This window comes from Aethalodelphis obliquidens, unplaced genomic scaffold, assembly GCF_003676395.1.
Source record: "Aethalodelphis obliquidens isolate GAN/ISIS:26980383/991018 unplaced genomic scaffold, ASM367639v1 scaffold87, whole genome shotgun sequence".
In the NCBI taxonomy this organism is placed as follows: Eukaryota; Metazoa; Chordata; class Mammalia; order Artiodactyla; family Delphinidae; genus Aethalodelphis; species Aethalodelphis obliquidens.
Window position 1 is genome coordinate 5,895,109 of NW_020838031.1, and position 23,415 is coordinate 5,918,523.

General features: G+C 40.3%; 1 protein-coding gene across 4 annotated transcripts in view; it reads left to right on the forward strand.

Annotated features, from left to right (window-relative positions):
- TBCE (tubulin folding cofactor E) overlaps positions 1-23,415 on the forward strand; it is a 110,226-nt gene that overhangs the window by 11,549 nt on the left and 75,262 nt on the right. For all 4 annotated transcript variants that reach the window (XM_027093969.1, XM_027093970.1, XR_003430185.1 and 1 more), the window contains one exon: positions 22,225-22,358. In XM_027093969.1, coding sequence (XP_026949770.1) covers positions 22,256-22,358 — 103 coding nt within the window. In that variant the 5' untranslated portion in view covers positions 22,225-22,255. Of the gene's footprint in view, positions 1-22,224; positions 22,359-23,415 lie in introns of those variants that run through there.

Below are 23,415 nucleotides of genomic sequence, written 5' to 3' on the forward strand. Positions count from 1 at the left end.
GCCTCTAATTTTCTTTTTTTGTGGTATCTTTGTCTGATTTTGGTATCAGGGTAATGGTGGCCTCATAAAATGAGTTTGGAAGTATTCCTTCCTCTGTTTTTTGAAAGAATTTCAGAAGATAGGTGTTAACTCTTCTCTAAATGTTTGATAGAATTTGCTTGTTAAGCCATCTAGCCCTGGACTTTTGTTTGTTGGAACTTTTTAAATCACAGTTTCAATTTCACTACTTGTGATAGGTCTGTTCATATTTTCTATTTTTTAGTGGTTCAGTCTTGGAAGATTGTACCTTCCTAAGAATTTGTCCATTTCTTCTTAGTTGTCCATTTTATTGGCATCTAGTTGCTTGTAGTAGTCTGTCATGATCCTTTGTATTTCTGTGGTGTCAGCTGTTATTTCTCCATTTTCATTTCTAATTTTATTGATTTGAGCCCTCTCTCTTTTTTTCCTGATGAGTCTGGCTAAAGGGTCTCAATTTTGTTTATCGTTTCAAAGGACTAGCTTTTAGTGTCATTTATCTTTTCTATTGTTTCCTTTATCCCTATTTCATTTATTTCTGCTCGGATCTTCAGGGTTTCTTTCCTTCCACTAATTTTAGGTTTTGTTTCTTCTTTCTCTAGTTGCTTTAGGTGTATCCCATAGGTTTTGGATCATTGGGGTTTTGTTTTCATTTGTCTCTAGGTATTTTTTTTTTTTTTTTTTTTTGCGGTACGCGGGCCTCTCACCGTTGTGGCCTCTCCCGCTGCGGAGCACAGGCTCCGGACGCGCAGGCTCAGCGGCCATGGCTCACGGGCCCAGCCGCTCTGCGGCATGTGGGATCTTCCCGCACCGGGGCACGAACCCGTGTCCCCTGCATCGGCAGGCGGACTCTCAACCACTGCGCCACCAGGGAAGCCCTCTAGGTATTTTTTGATTTCCTGTTTGATTTCTTCAGTGATCCATTGGTTGTTTAGTAGCATATTGTTTAGCTTCAGTGTGTTTGTGTGTTTTACAGTTGTTTTCTTTCTTGTAGTTGATTTCTAATCTCATAGCATTGTGGTTGGAAAAGATGCTTGATATGATTTCAGTTTTCTTAAATTTACTGAGGCTTGCGTTGTGGCTCAGCATGTGATCAGTCCTAGAGAATGTTCCATGTGCCCTTGAATGTGTATTCTGCTGCTTTGGGATGGAATGCTCTATAAATATCATTTAAATCCATCTGGTCAGATGTGTCATTTAAGACCTGTGTTTCCTTATTTATTTTCTGTCTGGATGATCTGTCCATTGATGTAAGTGGGGTGTTAAAGTCCCCGACTATTATTGTGTTATGGTTGATTTCTCCTTTTATGGCTGTTAGCATTTGCCTTATGTATTGAGGTGCTCCTGTGTTGGGTGCATATATACTTATAATTGTTACATTTTGTTCTTGGATTGATCCATTGATCATTATGTAGTGTCCTTCTTTGTCTCTTGTAATAGTCTTTATTTTAAAGTTTATTTTGTCTGATATGAGTATTGCTACTCCAGCTTTCTCTTGATTTCCATTTGCATGGAAAATCTTTTTCCATTTCCTCACTTTGTATGTGTCCCTAGGTCTGAAGTGGGTGTCTTGTAGACAGAATATATAAGGGTCTTGTTTTTGTATTCATTCAACCACTCTGTGTCTTTTGGTTGGAGCATTTAATCCGTTTTCGTTTTTTCTTTATTTATTTATTTTTTGCGGTACGCGGGCCTCTCCTGTTGTGGAGCACAGGCTCCGGACGCACAGGCTCAGCGGCCATGACTCACGGGCCCAGCCGCTCTGCGGCATGTGGGATCTTCCTGGACCAGGGCACGAACCTGTGTCCCCTGCATTGGCAGGCGGACTCTCAACCACTGTGCCACCAGGGAAGCACTTCTTTGATTATTGATATGTATATTCTTATTGCCATTTTGTTCATTGTTTTGGTTTTGTTTTTGTAGGTCTTTTTTCTTCTCTTTCTCTTTTCTTCTCTTGTGATTTGATGACTAAGTTTAGAGTTGTGTTTGGATTCCTTTTTCTTTTTTTTTTTTTTTTTTTTTTTTTTTTTTTTTTTTTTTTTTTTTTTTGGTGGTACGCGGGCCTCTCACTGCTGTGGCCTCTCCCATTGCGGAGCACAGGCTCTGGACGCGCAGGCTCAGTGGCCATGGCTCACGGGCCCAGCCGCTCCGCGGCATGTGGGATCCTCCCGGACCGGGGCACGAACCCATGTCCCCTGCATCGGCAGGCAGACTCTCAACCACTGCGCCACCAGGGAAGCCCGGATTCCTTTTTCTTAATCTTCTTTTTTCTTTTAAATTTTGGCAATGGCTTTATTTTATTTTATTTATTTTTTTGCCTGTGCCATGCAGCATGTGGGATCTTAGTTCCCAGACCAGGGATCGAACCCACACCCCCTGCAGTGGATCACAGAGTCTTAACCACTAGGCCATCAGGGAAGTCCTCCTTTTTCTTCTTTGTGTGTATTTATTGTAAAATTTCAGATTGTGGTTACCATGAGGTTTTTTTGTTTTGGTTTTGGTTTTCTTTGGCCATGCCGCATGCCTTGTGGGATGTTAGTTCCCTGACCAGGGATCAAACCTGGGCCCTCTGCAGTGGAAGCGCATAGTACTAACTGCTGGACCACCAGTGAATTCCCACCATGAGATTTTGATATAGCAGTCTATACATATACAAGGTTTTTTTAAGTTGTGGGTCTCTTAATTTCAAATGTGTTTCCAATATTCTGCATTTGTACTCTTCTCTTCTCACTGCTGCTGGTTTTGATATCATGTTTGTGTGTGGATGATTTCCTACCTTTTCTGTAGGTTTGCTTTTACCAGTGAACTTTCCTATTTGTAATTTTCTTGTTTCTGGTTGTTGCATTTTGTTTTCCTTCTGGAGAAGTTCCTTTAGTGTTTGTTGTAAAGCTGGTTTGGTTGTGCTGAATTCTCTAGCTTTTGCTTGTCTGTAAAGCTTTTGATTTCTCTGTCAAACCTGAACAAGAGCCTTGCTGGGTAGACTATTCTTGGTTGTAGGTTTTTCCCTTTTACCACTTTAAATATATTGTGCAACTCCCTTCTGGCATGCAGAGTTTCTGCTGAAAAATCAGCTGATAACCTTACAGGAATTCCCCTGTATGTTACTTGTTGTGGTTCCGTTGTTGCTTTTAATATTTTCTTTGTCTTTAATTTTTGTTAATTTGATTAATACGTGTTTCAGTGTGTTCCTCCTTGGGTTAATCCTGTATGGGACTCTTCACGTTTCCTGGACTTGAGTGAATGTTTCCTTTCCCACATTAGGGAATTTTTCAGCTATTACCTCTTCAAATATTTTCTCAGACCCTTTCTGTCTCTCTTCTCCTTCTGGGACCCCTATGATGCAAATGTTGGTGCATTTAATGTTGTCCTAGAGGTCTCTTAGACTGTCCTCATTTCTTTTCATTCTTTTTCCTTTTCTTTTTTTAAAAAATATTTATTTGGCTGCACTGGGTCTTAGTTGCAGCATGCGGGTTCTTAGTTGCAGCACGTGGGATCTTTGTTGTGGCATGAGGGATCTTTTTAGTTGTGGCATGTGGAGTGTTTTTTTTATTTCAGTTGCAGCACGTGAGATCTTCATTGCTGCATGCGGGGTCTTTAGTTGTGACATGCCAGCTCTTCGTTGCAGCATGCAGGATCTAGTTCCCTGACCAGGGATGGAACCTGGGCCCCCTGCATTGGGAGCATGGAGTCTTAACCACTGGACCACCAAGGGAGTCCCTCATTTTTTTTTTCTTTATTCTGTTCCGTGTCAGTGATTTCCAGTGATATGTCTTCCAGGTCACTTACTTGTTCTTCTGTCTCTTTTTTTCTGCTATTGATTCTCTCTGGTGTATTTTTCATTTCATTTATTTTACTGTTCATCTCTGTTTGTTTTTTAAAGTTTTTAACTCTTTATTAAACATTTCTTGTATCCTCTCAGTCTGTGCCTCCAGTCTTTTTCCAAGATCTTGGATCATCTTTACTATCAGTACTCTGAATTCTTTTTCACGTAGGTTGCCTTTCTTCTCTTCACTTAGTTGTTCTTCTGGGGTTTTATCTTGTTCCTTCGTCTGGAACGTATTTCTCTGCTCTCTCATTTTGTCTGCCTTTCTGTTTTGTTGTCTCTATTCCTCAGGCTTCAGGATCATAATTCTTCTTGGTTCTGGTGTCTGCCTCCTTGTGGGTGAAGTTGGTTCAGGGACTTGTGCAGGCTTCCTGGTGGGAGGGACTTGTGCTTGCCCAGTGGTGGGTGGAGCTGGGTCTTGTCCCTGCGGTGGGTAGGGCCGTCTCAAGTAGCGTGTTGATAGGCGGCTGTTGGCTCAGGTCACCTTTAGGCAGCCTGTCTGCTGATGTGTGGGGCTGTGTTCCCACATTGTTGGTTGTTTGTCCTGAGGTGTCCCAGCAATGGAGCCTGCACTCTTACGGGTGGGGCCAGGTCTCAGGGCGAAAATGGTGACCTCTGGGAGAGCTCATGCTGGCTGGTGAGTATTCCCTGGGCATCAGTGGCCAGTGCTCTTGCCCCCACAGTGAACCACAGCTGCCCTCGCCTCCCCAGGAGACCCTGCAAGACTCAGAGGCAGGTCTGGCCTAAGCTTCTCTGGAGTCACTGCTTTGCCCTGGGTCCCAGTGCATGTGAAAACTTGTATGTGCCTTACAAGAGTGGAGTCTGTTTTCCCCAGTCCTGTGGAGCTCCTGCACTAAAGCCCCTCTAGCCTTCAAAGCAAAATGCTCTGGGGTCTCCTCCTCTTGATGCCCGACCCCCAGGCTAGAGAGCCTGACATGGGGTTCAGAACTCTCACTCCTGTAGGAGAACCTCTGTGATATATTATTTTCCAGTCTGTGGGTCGCCCACCCGGCAGGTATGGGATTTTGATTATATTTTGAAAGTGCCCCTCCTGCTGTCTCGTTGTGGCTTCTTCTTTGTATTTGGGTGTAGAATATCTTGTTTGTTAGGTTCAAGTCTTTGTCAGTGGTTGTTCAGCAGTTAGTTGTCATTTTGGTGTTTTCATGAGACGAGGTGGGCTCAGATTCATTTACCCCGCCATCTTGTTTTCAGCCTCAGCTACTGTTATTTTGAACTTGTATTTTTTTTGATTTGTGGAATTTTTTCCTTTATTTAAATATAGAATCTGACCACTTATACAAGGTACCTAGAATAGTCAAATTCATAGACTCAGAAAGTACATTGGTCGATGCCAGAGGCCGGAGGGTGGGGAGGGGAAATGGGGAATTAGTGTTTAATGGGGATAGAGTTTCAGTTAGGAAGGCGAAGAATTTGGGGTATGGATGATGATGAGAGTTGCTCAACAGTGTGAATGTACTTAGTGCCACTGAAATGTACAGTTAAATATGGTTAAAGTAGTATGTTTTATGTTATGTGATTTTTACCACAATAAAGCAACATAAAAAATGTGGAGTTGTCATCTTAAATGACTAACATATTTACTCTATGTTGAACAATTCTATGAATAGTAACTCATTTAATTCCTACAACAGCCCTGTGGTCTTAATATTATCTACATTTTACAGATGGGGAAATGTAGACACAGGTTAAGTTGTCCAGTCTCCCATAGCTAGCATGTAGCTGGAGAGGTAGAATTTCTCTCCAGACCACTGGCTGCATATAATGCCCATATAACATTAAATAGGAACAAAAATGACCTAAATTCTTACTTATTTTTCAGAACTCTTTCAGTTGCAGGAGAAAGAATCCCAGGTCAAACTGATGTAAACAAAAGAAGGAATTTCATGGTTCAATTAATTGGGCTAATGAAAGGCTTTAGGCATAGCTGGGTTAACTCTGCTTTTCTATTTGGCCTTGACAAGTTTTTTCTGAAAATAAAAAACACATAGTGGCAAAGGTGTTCCTCAGCTATTCTAGGTTTAAGTAGTCCTTTTGTTTTAAGATTTTGGGAAAGAGAAAGACCTCTCTTCAAGGGTCCATGTTGTTGACCTAAAACAAGTGGACTGCCAGTTATCTCTCCAGCAAAGATGGGTTTATTTGGGATCAGCAGAGAATTGCAGTTCAGGTTTACAGCCATGTTGGGCCACATGCAAGTCTCTACATGGCAAGGGAAGGAGAAGGCTTTTCTAGAGAGAAAAGGAAGTTGGGAGGGCTAAGTAAACAAAATGTCCATGGTTTTCCCTTGGCTGTGGACTTTCAGGAAAAGGAGTTTTTCCTCCTCATGGGCTCTGCTAGGGTTGCAGGACATGAGAGCTCCCCCTTTCTGGTCTCCTGACTGTTTAACTGAGGTTTCTGTTTATTAATTTTTTTCATTGTCATTTCCTGAAAGATTGGCTCTGTTTGGGTTAGGATCTTCACACATGGACCACTTGCTGTATGCAAGGAAACGGGGTTGAAGGGTCATCACATTGGCCATCCTGGGTCATGTGTCTACTCCTGTAGTGGGGGAATGGTAGCCCACTAGACAGAGAAAGTGCACTTCCCAAAAGGGGATGATGCTGGACTGAAAGGCGCAGAAAATAGAACCATTTTGGCAGCATAGGGGCAACTCTTGCTCTTTGTTTACTTGCCTTTCCCAAGTTAAGATTCTTCTACTCTTAAAAAATAACACAGTAGGGGCTTTGCTGGTGGCACAGTGGTTAAGAATCTGCCTGCCAGTGCAGGGGACATGGGTTCAAGCCCTGGTCCTGGAAGATCCTACATGCCACGGAGCAGCTAAGCCCGTGCGCCACAACTACTGAGCCTGCACACTAGAGCCCATGAGCCACAACTACTGAAGCCTGCGCACCTAGAGCCCGTGCTCCGCAACAAGAGAAGCCACTGCAATGAGAAGCCCGCGCACCGCAACGAAGGGTAGCCCCCGCTCGGTGCAACTAGAGAAAGCCCACGTGCAGCAACGAAGACCAAACGCAGCCAGAAATAAAAATAAAGTAAATAAATTTATGAAAAGAAAATAATCTTACCCTTAAAAATACCCCACAGTTATATTTGAGAAATTATTAAAATTTTGAATAAATATTGTGCAATTAATATAAGGAAAATGAAAGTACTTTGTACAGTGCTGTAATTTATTTTCAATCATATGCTTTGTTATTGATGCTGGAGACTCACCACTAAATTCCTCTCATGTCCTCCAATTTTCTTAATTGATTCTTTATTTAGAATAGAGACCTCTTAGCAGTCTAATGAAGCCTGTGAACTCCTTAGAATGTTTTCAAATACAGAAAAACAGGATTTCAAATGAAATCATTTACATGGAATAAAGTTAACAAAATACTTTTAAAATTGTAATATAATAATATGTGTGTTTCTTTTTCTTTTCTCTTTTTTTTTTTTTCTGGCCACACTGCATGGCATGCAGGATCTTAGTTCCCCAAGCAGGGATTGAACCCAAGCCCCTGCAGTGGAAGCACAGGGTCTTAACCATTGGACTACCAGGGAAGTCCCTTTTTTTTTTTTTTAAATGGTGTGTGTTTCTTTATTAATATGTTAAATAACATTCTAGTGGCAGGTCTAATAAATATTGTAATTTTGAAGTGGTGATGAATGTAACATTTATTTTGAGATATCTTTAAATGGCTGTAGTGTTACATAAATAATTCTGATCACCAGTGCTGCTAATCCACCTGATTTTGTTTCTTATTTTTATAATTTAGGAAATGCTAAATTTCAGTTAGAAGTTAGTGAAAAATCTTCAGTTTGGAGATACTTTGAGAGTCTGTGGACCTCAGGTAGAGAACACCTTGCTTAGGCTCTGTATGGGTAATCAGCCTAGCACTCCAACTTCCTGGTCCCACTTTGCTCTTATTAGTTGCCTCTGATCCCCAGTCTCATGACCTGTATTATGTTTCTTTGACCATCCTTCCTAGAGACAGGCTTAGGGTTTCTGAGAATCATCTACCTGGACTGTCTATTATTGTGCTCTCCCCACTTTGGGGGAGAGTCATCTGTGCTTTCTTGAATCCACTGAAGCCCCATAATTAACCTTGACCCCCCTCCAATCTGAATTTCTGGTGGTCATGACTTAACCACTGAGATATATTCCCTCCCACATTTTATTCCTAATAAACATGTATAGTAACTCAGATCCTGACCTCTCTTCTCCTTGTCTTCTCAGATAATGATCAACTTCATTCTACCTCTCAGAGGCACTGGGAAAAATAGTTTCAATAAGAATGAAAAAAACTTGATTGAGAAGAATGGATGCTAACATTTTATGGAGAGGGAAAAAGTTGCCTATGAAACATTGAATTAGATGCTGTTGGGAAGAGAGAGTGTGATAGATAACGAAAGCCCTGGAAGAAATAGCCCCAAATTTTTATTTCGGAAGAGATATTGTGGCAAAAGCACAGTAACTGAACTTGTGATTTCAGTGATCCTTGCTAGGAAGATATATGCAGTACTGTGAATATCACTAAAATTTGCTGGGATAGGCTCATTATTTGAATGGAAATATATGTCTTTGTTCAAAACAATCCAGTGTAAGATTTGTGAGAATGATAGTGGATATCAGGAATATACATATACTTGTTGGGAGCCAAGAGTTTTGGCATTAGAGTGGAAAACGTGAATGACAAAAGGAGAAAAAAGTAGAAGAGATCTATGGATCATGCTATAGATCATTTGGTAAGAAGGAGAATAAGGTTGTTGCTCCCCTAGTGCAGATTACAAAAGTGGCACAGAACTGTAGTAACAGCCAAGGAGTTATTTGCTTGGACATATTGAAAGATAATTGGAGTCCAGCACTAGCTGTTTCTGAAGTCGTTTCTATCTGCTCACTTCTTACAGACTGTAATCCTGCCGACCCCTTGGTGGGAAGTATTGCCTCTCAGTATATGACCAACAGAGCAGAACATGACAGAATGGCCAGACAGTGGGCCAAGAGATACACTACATAAATTGGGTTTTCACAACTCTTTTTTTAAAAAATATTTATTTATTTATTTAGGCTGTGCTGGGTCTTACTTGCGTCACTTAGGATCTCTGTTGCGGCATGCAGGATCTTTAGTTGCAGCATGCGGACTCTTAGTTGTGACATGCAGGATCTTTTAGTTGCAGCATGTGGACTTCATAGTTGTGGCATGCGAACTTTTAGTTGTGGCATGCATGCAGGATGTAGTTCCCTGACCAGGGTTTGAACTGGGGTCCCCTGCATTGGGAGCATAGAGTCTTACCCACTGGACCATGAGGGAAGTCCCGGTTTTCACAACTCTACGTTATTTGTCTGTCACAGAGCTGCTTATGATTTTGAAGGGGTGGGGGGGGGTGAGAGTTGGTAAAGAGGAGAGTATTTCTATAACATATTATTCAGTGTTATTTCCTAAGATTTTGTTGTAATTTAAGGTATCTTGCTACAGCAGATAGAATTGGTAATAACAACTATTAAAACTATCATTAATTCTGCAATATTAGCTGAAATGCAGTACAGAGAAGATAGACATTTGGGTTCAGTTTCTTGTCTGTAAATTTAAAACAGCTTAATTTTGTACAGGTTACCCACATGGCCTTTTACGTAAAGTCTTTCCAAGACTACACAGTTATTTTAAAAAATTGGAACTAGTTTTCCCTTCTTGGAAGGGAATATTGATATTTAACAGCTTTTTTTTGGCCAGCTCTGTGCGGCATGTGGGATCTTAGTTCCCTGACCAGGGATCGAACCTGTGCCCCCTGCAGTGGAAGTGCAGAGTATTAACCACCGGACCGCCAGGGAAGTCCCACTACTTAACCGCTTTTAGAGACTCTCATCTCATATATTAAAATGGACACGTGGCTATAAGACACCATATAGGAAATGAGTATTAATGTATTTTATGTTATATGCAAATCTACTTTATTGTGAAAAGATAGAGGTTTGAATCAGGACTTGTGAAAACCTGTAGTAAAATACCTTAAGCTGTTAACTGTAAGGCGTGGAATAGGAGTCGCTCACTGGATTGGTTCTGTGTCGTCGACTACTTAAGTCTGCATTTGTTACTGTGCTAATAAACAAATATTAAAACAAACAAAAAAGTGGCACAAAAATAAGGGTTGTGATCGAAGATTTCAACTATCTTAAGTTCTACTAGAGGCCCATTCCTTTCTAGGGACAAGATCTGATTTTTTTTTTCCTGACCATTTAAATTCCTTGGAAGAAACAAAATGAGAGGAAAGATTACTTTGGTTTGAAATCTCATTAACAAGGAGGAAGAAACAGATGAAGTAGAAGATCCTGAAATATTGTGGGAAAAGAAACTACTGTTTTTTTTAAATTAATTAATTAATTTTTGGCTGTGTTGGGTCTTCGTTGCTGCATGCGGGCTTTCTCTAGTTGCGGCGAGCGGGGGCTACTCTTCATTGCAGTCACATGTTTCTCATTGTGGTGGCTTCTTTTGTTTCAGAGCACAGGCTCTAGGCATGCAGGCTTCAGTAGTTGTGGCACAGGGGCTCAGTAGTTGTGGCTCCCAGGATCTAGAGCACAGGCTCAGTAGTTGTCGTGCACAGGCTTAGTTGCTCCGCGGCATGTGGGATCTTCCTGGCCCAGGGCTCAAACCCGGTCCCCTGCATTGGCAGGTGGATTCTTAACCACTGCGCCACCAGGGTATCCCAAAACTCTAGTATTTTTGAGAGTCTCCCTAAACAAGTAAAATGTTGAATATAATCAAACTGCTTCCTTGGGTATCAGGAAAGTATATTTTGAAAAATGGAGAATTACCATACTTTTCAGATTCATTGTCCCAGTTAAAGCTGAATCGAAGTTATATGAAACCTAAAATTTGGGGAATTAAATTTCAGATTATTTTTTAAATTGTAGTAAAATACAGATAATATAAAACCATCTTTTTTTTTTGGTTTGTTTTTTGTTTTGGTTGCTCTGGGTCTTAGTTGTGGCATGCATGTGGGATCTAGTTCCCTGACCAGAGATGGAACCTGGGCCCCCTGCATTGAGAGTGCGGAGTCTTATCCACTGCGCTACCAGGGAAGTCCAAAATATACCATCTTAACCATTTTTAAATGTACAGTTTAGTGGTGTTAAGTACGTTCATATTATTGGTCAACCATCAGCACCATCTGTCTCCAGAGCTCTCTTAATTTTGCAAAACTGAAACTGTCACCATTAAACAACTCCTTATTTCCCCCTCGCTGCAGCCACTGGCAGCCACCATTCTGCTTTCTCTCTGAAGTTGACTATTCTAGGTCCCTCTTTTAAATGGAATCATACAATATTTGTCCTTTTCTTTTTTTGAACCATGCCAGGTGGCTTGTGGGATCTTAGTTCCCCGACTGGGGATTGAACCTGGGCCCTTGGCAGTGAAAGTGTGGAGTCCTAACCACTGGGCCACCAGGGAATTTCCCAATATTTGTCCTTTTGTGACTGGCTTATTTCACTTAGCATAATATTTTTGAGATTCATTCACGTATCATGCGGCAGAATTCCCTTCATTTTTAAGGCTGAATGATCCATTGTGTGTATATACTGCATTTGGTTTATCCATTCATCCATCAATGGACATTTGAGTTGTTCCCACCTTTTGGCTGTTACGAATAATCCTGCTGTGAACGTGGGTGTGCAAATGTCTGCTAGAGTCCCTCCTTTCAATTCTTCTCAGATTATTTTATTTGAGGAATTATGTAGTATCTCATCATTAAGACCATACAGGAAACAGTTTAGATTTTAAAAACAAATTAAGAAAAAAATCAATAAACCAATAGGAAATGGACAAAAGATTCTGAACAGGCAGTTCACAGAAAAGGAGATCAAAATGAATAGATGCTTAGCTTCCCTCATAAAAGGAAATGCAAATAAAATACGTATTTCACTTATCAGACTGACAGGTAAATAAAAGTGTGTTAATATTCTGTGAAGGGCAAGGTTGTGATGATACGGGGGCTTATACACAGCTAATGGAATTGTAAATTGGTTCAGCCACTAGAAAGGGGCATTTGTCATTACTCATCAAAATTAGAAATGCATGTACCCTTTGACTTAGCAATGCCCATTCTGAGAATGTTTACTACAGATATTTTTGCACAAGTGTAAAAGATAAACGTGCAGGGTTAGTCCTTGCAGTATTTTTTGCAGTTGAAAAAACTTGGCAGTAACCTAAATGTCAATCAGTTTGAGGACTAGTTATATAAATTGTATGTCTATACAAGTCCTATGCAGCCGTAAAATATTTAAAAGCTCCTGACATGGCTGTGGATAAATTTCTAGCATGTATTATTGAATGCAGATATAAGGAGTAGAATCACATATATAGTATGCCGTCATTTGTGTAAAGAAAGAAAAGAATGTATTTGCTTGTATAGGCATAAAATACGTATGGAAGTATCTATAAGATACGAATAAAGCTGTTGTCAGTGGGAAGGGAGAATGACTGGCTGGAGTGGAAGGGAGACTTTCAGTGTGTTCCTTTTTGTACTTTTAAGTATCATCCATTCAAAAATTAGGTGAAAAAGATATGCATAGAAAAATGCAAAGGGGATTACTAAAAATGGAAAAACAGTCCCAAACCAATGACTTTTAGACCCTTGAACAAACCTCTTAAGAAAATATCAGTAAGGTTGAACCTCAAAATCAACTTGTGAAAAAACGTGAAGACAAGAAAAAATCCTTTAGGATTGATTTAGGCTAAAAAGTAGTGTAAGAAGGCCTACTCCTTGGGTATAGTAATAGATTTCTTTCTTTTCTTTCCTTCTTTTTTTCCTTCCCTTCCTTCCTTCTTTTTGTTTTTTTAAAATAAATTTATATATTTTATTTATTTATTTTTGGCTGCATTGGGTCTTCGTTGCTGCGCACGGGCCCCCTCCAGCTGCGGGGAGCAGAGGCCACCCTTCCCCACGGTGGCCTCTCCTGTTGCAGAGCACAGGCTGTAGGCGCATGGGCCTCAGCAGTCGCAGCAAGTGGGCACTAGAGCGCAGGCTCAGCAGCTGTGGTGCACGGGCCTAGTTGCTCCACAGCACGTTGGACCCTCCCAGACCAGGGCTGGAACCTGTGTCCCCTGCATTGGCAGGTGAATTCCCAACCATTGTGCCACCAGGGAAGCCCCCTCTTTCTTTTTTTTTTTTCGTCTTTTAGTAATATATTTGTTTTAACTTTAAATCCTAAACATTTTTAAACATAAAAAAGAGAAAAATAAATACTCCTCCTTATGTTTGGGGGTTATGTTCCAAGACCCCCGGTGGATCCCTGAAACTGCAGATAGTACCAAACCCTTATTATTCTCTGTTTTTTTCCTAAACTTTATAAATTAGGCACAGTAAGAGATTAACAATAACTAATAATAAAATAGAACAATTATAATCATATAAAAGTAATAAAAGTTATGTGAATGTGGTTTTTGTCTTAAAGTATCATACTGTACAAATTCAGTCCCTTTTCCAGTTATGCATGTGGCCATAACTTTTGCAGTTTGAGGTATGACAGCAAAACTAGTGTGAATTTCTATTTCTTTCTTCACAGTTTCACGGATAGGTTTTTTTCTTACTGTAGATCTTAGCAACCTCAGCATATGATTTTATTTTCTTTCCTTATTAAGTGGAGAACTTTCACCTCTTCACGTAAAGGAAGCACTTTATGGCTTCTCTTTGGCATATCTGAATTGCCAGCATCATTACTCATGTGCTTTAGGGCCTTATTTAAGTAAAATAAGGGTCACTTGAACACAGGCACTGCAATACCTCGACAGTTGATTTGATAACCAGATGGCTACTAAGTGACCAGCGGGCAAGCCAGGGGAATTCGATGAGAACAGTGCATTATTCCTCCCTCTTTTCAAAATCATCCTTCTTTTCCTCCTCATTAATAGAAAAAAACAAAAATCACTTGTTCCAAAAACATTCATACAACTCAGAGGTGTATAAGCTAATAAGTGAAAGTATTCCTTATCTTAGCCCATTCCTCCTCTGTTTGTTTGACAAGAGTATATCTCCTGGCTGACTGTATTTAGATTTCAGTGAAACATTTCACAAAGTTCATGACATTCTTGAATGTGAGCTGGATAGGCTTGTAACTGAAAAGTTTTACCCGTGGGTCTTTGGTCAGTGTCTTACATTCTTTTATTGTCTTTGTTTTTACAAAAATTGCACAGCACACAGCTGGGAGAGATAATATGTTGGATTATCGAATGTTTAATGTATGTAAATGTAAAGTCCTAAATTTATAATAATATAATGTATTATCTTCTACCTCAAACATTAGATATGCAAGTACAGGATAGAGAAGACCTGATTTGAAAGCTCTTGATGAGAATTCCTAGGACTTTGTAGAAAGAATTAAACAAGTAGATTTTGTCTTGGTGTCAGTGTCAGTAATTAACTTTTTTTTGATGGACAATTTGGTCATGGCTTTCTAGACTCTTAAACGTATTTATTTACTTGGAATAATTGTCTCAAGAATTTTTCCTAAGGAAATACTTCAAAGACATAATAATTTAAAAATGAAAGATGTTTTCAGCTGTTTTCTTTGGGATAGTAAACAATGAAAACATAACAATAGAGAAAAGATTCAGTTGTGGTATCTACATGTCAAGATTCAAGTGATTAATGTGATTCTGTGGCTGTATAAAAAAATGTTTACAGAATGTTAAAAGAAGTAGAACAGAAATTATATATCTCTATTGTAATAAAATTCTATTTACATGTTAATGAGATTTGAAAGGGCATTTAAAACTTTTGAAAACTTTTTTAGGGTAATGTAATTATAGTGAAATTTAAACATTTTAATTTTATGATCAGAAAGTGATAGTAACTCAGAAATGGCTACAGAGTTTATTTCATTGTAATCTTAATAGCAAGCAACAGTCTTTCCCATGAAAAGGGGGAAAAGTGAAATGTAATATTAGGCTACATTATTAGATGTGTGATGTTCAGACCGCTGAACCCACACACAGGTCAAGTCACATTTGGAACCTGGTTTTCAGTTTTAGGTATTGTATTTTAAGAAAAAAATCAGTAAATGAATTATGGAGGAGAACTTGGAATTCACATGAGGGTGGAGCTGGGAATGTTTACCCTGGGATAGGGTTTAGGAGATGGGGACAGGAAGAGGAGAGAGGAGAAATAATAATATAATAGTGGCCTTCAAATATATATATATTTTTTTGCAGTATGCGGGCCTCCCACCGCTGCGGCCTCTCCCGTCGCGGAGCACAGGCTCCCGACGCGCAGGCGCAGCAGCCATGGCCCACGGGCCCAGCTGCTCCGCGGCACGCGGGATCCTCCCAGACTGGGGGGCACGAACCCATGTCCCCCCCCATCGACAGGCGGACTCTCAACCACTGCGCCACCAGGGAAGCCCGTGGCCTTCAAATATTTAAATGTCAGCTGGAAAAGGGAATAGTTTGATTCTCTATAGCTGCAGAGGGCAGTACCAAAATCAGTAGGTGGAAATGATAGGTAGGGTGGTATATTTCTTCTCTTTTTAAAGAACTATTATTCAGCAAGCAGAGTCACTTGAAAATTAAATGGGCTGTCTCCATTAATTAGTGAACATGTATTGGGTTGGCCAAAAAGTTCGTTTGGTTTTTTTCTGTATGATTGCTCTAGTAGCACTTAGTTTTTAACTTTATTCGAAACAATTTTGTTAGATTAGTATGTGACAGCTGTCTCATCAGTGTGCATTTAAAAAAAGACATAAATATTGGTGAATTTTTGTGTTTGTCCATTTTAATATTGAAGGTGGAAGAAAAACAACATTTTCAGCATATTATGGTTTATTATTTCAAGAAAGGTAAAAATGCAACCGAAACACACAAAAAGATTTGTGCAGTGTATGGAGAAGGTGCTGTGACTGATTGAATTTGTTAAAAGTGATTTGCGAAGTTTTGTGCTGGAGATTTCTCGTTGAACGATGCTCCACGGTCAGGTAGACCAGTTGAAGTTGATAGCAATCAAATCGAGACATTAATTGAGAACAATCAACATTATACCACGCGGGAGATAGCCGACATACTCAAAATAAACCAAATCAAGCATTGAAGATCATTTGCACCAGCTTGGTTACATTAATCTCTTTGATGTTTGGCCTCTACGTAAGTTAAGCGAAAAAAACCTTGACCGTATTTCTGCATGCGATTCTCTACTTAAATGTTATGAAAACGTTCCACTTTTAAAACAGATTATGACAGGCTATGAAAAGTGGATACTGTACAACAACGTGGAATGGAAGAGATCATGGGGCAATTGAAATTGACCACCACCAACCACACCAAAGACTGGCCTTCATCCAAAGAAGATGACGTTGTGTATATGCTGGGATTGGAAGGGAGTCCTCTATTATGAGCTCTTTCCAGAAAACCAAGCGATTAATTCCAACAAGTACTGCTCCCAGTTAGACCAACTGGAAGCAGCACTGGACGAAAACCATCTAGAATTAGTCAACAGAGAAGGCATCATCTTCCATCAGGATAACATAAGACTGCATGTTTCTTTGATGACCAGGCAAAAACTGTTCCAGCTTGGCTGGGAAGTTCTGATTCATCCGCCATATTCACCAGTCATTGTACCTTTGGATTTCCATTTATTTAGGTCTTTACAAAATTACGTTAATGGAAAAAATTTCAATTCCCTGGAAGACTGTAAAAGGCACCTGGAACAGTTCTTTTCTCAAAAAGATAAAAAGCTTTGGGAAGATGGAATTATGAAGTTGCCTGGAAAATGGCAGAACGTAGTGGAACAAAAAGGGTGAATACGTTGTTCAGTAAAGTTCTTGGTGAAAATGAGAATTGTCTTTTATTTTTACTTAAAAACTGAAGGCACTTTTTGGCCAACCCAATATATTTAAATAAAAGGCTTAACCAAGGCTCACTTGGCACCTGGATGCACCTAACCAAGGAACAGTGACATGCCAGTCATAACTAAGTGAGCACCTGACTTCAGGACAGTTTGACTAGACACTAACTGAGAGGGAGGGCTTGGGTTAGGGGTGATCGAAGTGGCGGTGTTAGCAACAGGCCATGGAGGTCCAGGGTGGACCAGTAACTGGCATCAAGTGGGTCTAACCAAAGAATATAGGGGGCTTCCCTGGTGGCGCAGTGGTTGAGAGTCCGCCTGCCGATGCAGGGGACGCGGGTTCATGCCCCGGTCCGGGAAGATCCCACATGCCGCGGAGCGGCTGGGCCTGTGAGAGAGGCCCGCGTACCGCAAAAAAAAAAAAAAAAAAAGAATATAGGGACTTATTGGGTGACTGGCCAGAGGGAGAGAGAACCAAGGCATAGGTCACCAAGACAAGGATCGTTCCTGGACCCTCACAGAAGATCACAGTATCAAGAAACAATTATTAGAAGGGTTAAGAGACTAGACAGGATCATCAAAAATACATGATGCAAGGCCTTCCCTGGCAGTCCAGTGGTTAGGACTCCATGCTTTCACTGCCAAGGGCCCAGGTTCAGTCCCTGTTTGGGGAACTAAAATCACAAGCCGTGCAGCAGGGCCAAAAAACCCCCAACAAAACAAAAACATGATGCAGAGCCAATTAATTACTGACCTTAGATACCTTCTACCTAATGATCTCAGGTCCTGTGTGTGCGACATAGAGATGGGAATGAAAAGAATTGTTACTGGGCTTCCCTGGTGGCGCAGTGGTTAAGAATTCGCCTGCCAATGCAGGGGACATGGGTTCGAGCCCTGGTCCGAGAAGATCTCACATGCTGCGGAGCAACTAAGCCCATGTGCCGCAACTACTGAGGCTGTGCTCTAGAGCCTGCAAGCCACAACTGCTGAAGCCCACGTGCCCTAGAGCCCGTGCTCCGCAACAAGAGAAGCTTCCGCAATGAGAAGCACGAGCACCGCAATGAAGAGTAGACCCCGCTCGCCACAACTAGAGAAAGCCTGCAAACAGCAACAAAGACCCAAGACAGCCAAAGAAAATAAATTTATTAAAAAAAAATAATAGTTACTAGAGATCAAATAGGATCAAGCAGGTGAAGGAACTTTATAATTCATGAATTACTTATGTATGTTAAATGAAAATGAGGATGACTTCCTAATGTCTTCTTTCCTCACTTCTGCCATTTATGCCACTTGGTTTCCTAATCACCAGTTGACCACTGACCCGTTCTTCTCGCCAAGATATTCTCGCTGTGAGCCTGATCTGCAAGGTGGTCCCCTTAGGCCGAGCGCTGGCCCAGAGCTTCACACTGACTGTGGGGCCTGTTTGTGAGTTTCTGGGTTTGGTTAACCCCCATGCACTCTGGTTCATGGAACCAAGATTCGGCCTACTGTTGATACTTTAACTTCTTGTAGGAATGGTGCTCTAAAGTGATCTTACCAGTTTTTCTCCTCAGGGGCTAGAACTTCGCCTCTGACCACAGGCTTGTGATTAGGGCCCTACCTACTGACCAGACCTCTTAGCTGCTGACTCCACCTGTGTCTAAGCTTACTAAAACATGGCTTCCTCACACCTGCCTCACCCTCCTATTGACTTTATCATCAACTTGTCTGAACTGTTTTGACTTTTCCCACCAATTTGAGGTTCTGGGCTGATTTCCCTTTTGCTTTTCAACTACCAGGCAAGTTTAGATCTAGATGTTGGCCCCTTCCTGACTGCCCTGTCCTCCCATGTTTATCTTTGTTTGTTTGTTTGTTTCTTTTTGTTGTTGGTGGTGGTTTTGTCCTCCGGTATTTAAACCGTCAAAATTCAGCCCCCCCGCCTCCTTTTTTAATTGCGATATTCACCTTATTTTGGTGTTCTAGAACCAAACACACAGTATCTCAGAGGTTTGCCTGTATTTATTTATTTTTTAAAGCAATATTTAAAAAAAAATTTATTTATTTGGCTGCATCAGGTCTTAGTTGCGGCGCGCAGGCTCTTCATTGTGGGGCACGGGCTCTAGAGCGCGTGGGCTCTCTAGTTGTGGTGCGCAGGAACTAGAGTGCACGGGCTTAGTTGCCCTGTGGCATGTTGGATCTTAGTTCCCTGACCAGGGATCAAACCTGCGTCCCCTGCATTGGAAGGCAGATTCTTAACCACTGGACCACCAGGGAAGTCCCAATCAGTATTTTTTTTGATTGAAGCATAGCTGATTTACAATGTTGTGTTAATTTCTTCTGTACAGCAAAGTGATTCAGTTATACATATATATACATTTTTTAAAATATTCTTTTCCATATAGTTTATAATAGTATATTGAATATAGTTCTCTGTGCTATACAAGTAGGACCTTGTTGTTTATCCATCCTATATATAAAACCTTAAATCTGCTAACCCCAGCCTCCCACTCCATCCCTCCCTCAACTCCCTTCACCTTGGCAGCCACCAGTCTGTTCTCTATGTCCCTGATTCTGTTTCATAGATAGGTTCATTTGTGTCATATTTTAGATTCCACATATAGGTGATATCATATGGTATTTATCTTTCTCTTTCTGACTTCACTTAGTATGATAATCCCTACTTGCATCCATGTTGCTGCAGATGATATTATTTCGTTCTTTTTTATGGCTGAGTAATATTCCATTGTATATATGTACCACATCTTCTTTATCCATTCCTCTGTTGATGGACATTTAGGTTGTTTCCATGTCTCGGCTATTGTAAATAGTGCTGCTATGAACATAGGGGTGCATGTCTTTTTGAATTATAGTTTTGTCTGGATATATGCCTAGGAGTCGGGTTGCTGGATCATATGATAATTCTATTTTTAGTTTTCGGAGGAACCTCCATACTGTTTTCCACAGTGGCTGTATCAACTTACATTCCCACCAACAGTGTAGGAGGGTTCCTTTTTCTCCACACCCTCTCCAGCATTTGTCATTTGTAGACTTTTTAATGATGGCCATTCTGACCCATGTTAAATAGTACATTGTAGTTTTGATTTGCATTTCTCTAATAATTAGCAACTTTGAGCATCTTTTCATGTGCTTATTGGCCATCTGTATTTCTTCTTTGGAGAAATGTCTCTTTATGTCTTCTGCCCATTTTTTCGATTGGGTTGTTTGTTTTTTTGTTGTTGAGCTGTAGGAGCTCTTTGTATATTTTGGAAATTAAGCCCTTGTCAGCCGCATCATTTACAAATATTTTCTCCCATTCTGTAGGTTGTCTTCATTTTGTTTATGGTTTCCTTTGCTGTGCAAAAACTTCTAAGTTTGATTAGGTCCCATTTGTTTATTTTTGCTTTTATTTCTGTTGCATTGGGAGACTAACTTAAAACATTGGTACAATATATGTCAGATAGTGTTTTGCCTGTGATCTCTTCTAGGAGTTTTATGGTGTCATGTCTTAAGTCTTTAAGCCATTTTGAGTTTATTTTTGTGTATGGTGAGAGGGTGTGTTCTAACTTCATTGATTTATTACATGGGGCTGTCCAACTTTCCCAGTACCACTTGCTGAGCCAGAGGAGGAAATGCCAGAAAGGATAAAAGAAAACCAGGTTTTCCTCTGACTTTTTCTTAGGGGTTTCTTCCCTTTCTCTTTTAAATATTATATTTCCCCAGGGTTCTGTCAGTGACTCTCTTTTCCTTTCCACCCTCTTTTCTTTGCACCTAATACACTTTCAGTCTCATCCACTGTCATGGTTATCAGTTATAAAATTGTGCTGATGACTCCCAAAAACACACTTCTAGTGAAAACGTGTCTTTTGAACTAGAGTCCTAAGTCCATCATGACATTCTGTAGGCACCTCAAACAAACTCTCTTCCCTCCCAAGCCTAGACTTCCTATTGTATTCCTCATGTTGGTGTCTGGCACCACCGTAAACCTAGACAAAATCTTGTCTTCCTAGTCTTCAATTTTACCATTTCTATCCATTTAATCTCCAGACCCCGTTCTAGCTCTTAACTTTCTCTAAAATCCATACCCTTCTCTCAAGTCTAACTGCCACTGGACTGTAAGCTTCTGAGGCAGGAATCACACACATAGGGTTTACTGTGTGCGATGTGAGGTCCATGCGTTAGCCAGCATGTGGTCAGTGCTTAGTATGTGTTGAATGAATGGATGGAGGCGAGTGCCTTGGCTCAAGCGGTCATTGTTTTCACCCAAATTACAGCAGTATTTCCCTAACTGGCCACTCTGCTTTTAACTTCCTTTCAGTGTATTGTCTATACTGCCACTGGTGTGATACGTCTAAAATACAGGAAAATCTGTAAATAATTTAATGTGTATTTCTGTGAAATATAAAGTCTTACAAAAAGTCCTAACCTTGGGCTTCCCTGGTGGCGCAGTGGTTGAGAGTCCACCTGCTGATGCAGGGGACACGGGTCCATGTCCCGGTCTGGGAAGATCCCACATGCCGTGGAGCGGCTGGGCCCGTGAGCCATGGCCACTGAGCCTGCGTGTCCAGAGCCTGTGCTCCGCAACGGGAGAGGCCACAGCAGTGAGAGGCCCGTGTATCGCAAAAAAAAAAAAAAAAAAAAAGTAACCACTATACCATTACCACAGCTAAAAATTTAACAATTATGCTTTCCCTTTTTTTCCCAAAATAAATGGATTTTGTCTTTGCCTTACGAGAAACAATTATTCTTGAATATCATCAACTATCTAGTCAGCATTCAAATTTTCAGTTTTCTCAAAGTTTATTTTGAAAGTTATTTACAGTTTTTAAGAATTTAGGTTCCAAATGAAGTCTGTACATTGCAGTTGGCTTACATTTCTCTTAAGTTCTTTTAATCTCTTTGTTTTCCTTCCATCTCGCTCTTTTTCAACTGTTGAAGAAACCGACTTGTTGAAGTGGGAGTTGGACCTAGTGATCATTCCTAGATAGATGATACTTTTCTCTTAGGCTCCTTGTTTTTAGGGTTCTGAAATTTTCTTTTTTTGCTGCACCATGCAGCTTGTGGAATCTTAGCTCCCCGACCAGGGATTAAACCTGCGCTCTTGGCAGTGGAAGTGCAGAGTCCTAACCACTGGATCGCAAGGGAATTCCCTGAATTTTTCATTGTACGCGTTCCTTCCTGCATCTGTGGATTTGTGTTTCTCCTTCCTGGAGAGAGAAACATGCCCATGCTGCCTGTTTCCTTTCCCTTTTCTCTGTAACCTTTATCCCCCTCTCTTCTATTCTCCTTCCCTTCCCACCCCCTTCAGTAAATGATAGAATACACAGTCATGTGATGTGAGCTAACTGGAGTTAAGCGAGCTTTCTTAAAAAAGGATTAAATTATCAAAATATAGTTAGAGAGTAAAGTAAAGTCAAATTCTGAGAGTCTCGTACCTAAACCTTTAGGTTCTTCCCTTCACCAAAATGTGAAGACTGAATTGGGTAGAAGCGTTGACCTCATGAATAGCTACGTAAAGTTAAAAAAAAATATTTTTTAAAGAGCTTTACTACGTCCTTGTCAATGTTGTGTTTTCTTCCTAGATCTCCTCATATTTTGGATTCTGGCAATGTTATGATGAATGACACTTTGACATCAGATGTCATTGGTCGGAGAGTCGAAGTTAATGGAGAACATGCAACAGTGCGTTTTTCTGGCGTTGTCCCTCCTATGGCAGGTAATTTATGATTTGTGTGTGTGTGTGTGTGTGTGTGTGTGTGTGTGTGTGTGTGTGTTGATGTTTATTTTGTAGTTTCTGGGTAGGCTTCTCAGCAGTGCTTTATAACACCAGTTTTGAGGAAACTAACAACCAAGTTATATATACCTCTGTTATACAGTTGTTTTCTTTCTGTGACAATATCCTGTGATATCCATGGCTTTATTTGATTACACACTTATCTAATTATTCAGTGTTGCTATTTTATATTAAGTCAACCTTAAAATATCTTCTGAGTAAACTTTAAACACTAATTAAAAATCTTGAATTCCCATAATCCTAAGCTCAAAAATGAAGTAATATTTGTGGAATTTCTCTTATCATTAATCCATGTGTATGTTGTAGTTTAAATTGATATAAATACAATTTTGTGTTACCGTTTTTAACTTACGATTTGGTATATATTTATCTGTTTCTGTAGCGTCATTTTACTTGTATTTCCTTTTTTATTGAGATATAATTGACATAATATTAGTTTCAGGTATACAACATAATGATTCAGTGTTTGTATACATTGCAAAACTATCACCACAATAAGTCTACTTCACATATATCACCACACATACTTATACATTTTTGAGAATTTTAAGATCTCTCCAGGACTTACTTATTTTATAGCTGGAAGTTTGTACCTTTCGACCCCTTTCACCCATTTTAGCCACCTCCATCCTCCACCTCTGGCACCACCAATCTGATCTGTTCTCTGTATCTATGTGTTCTTTTCTTTCCTCCTCCCTCCCTCCCTCCCTCCTTCTCTTCCTTCCTTCCTTTCCCCTTTCCTTCCCCTTCCTTTCTTGTTTCTTTTATTTATTTATTTATTTATTTTGTGAATTTTGAGTATTATTTTTGCATTTATATATATATATTTTTAACATCTTTACTGCAATATAATTGCTTTACAGTGGTTAGTTTCTGCTTTATAGCAGTGAATCACTTATACATATACGTATATCCCCATATCTCTTCCCTCTTGCGTCTCCCTCCCACCCTCCCTATCCCACCCCTCTAGGTGGTCACA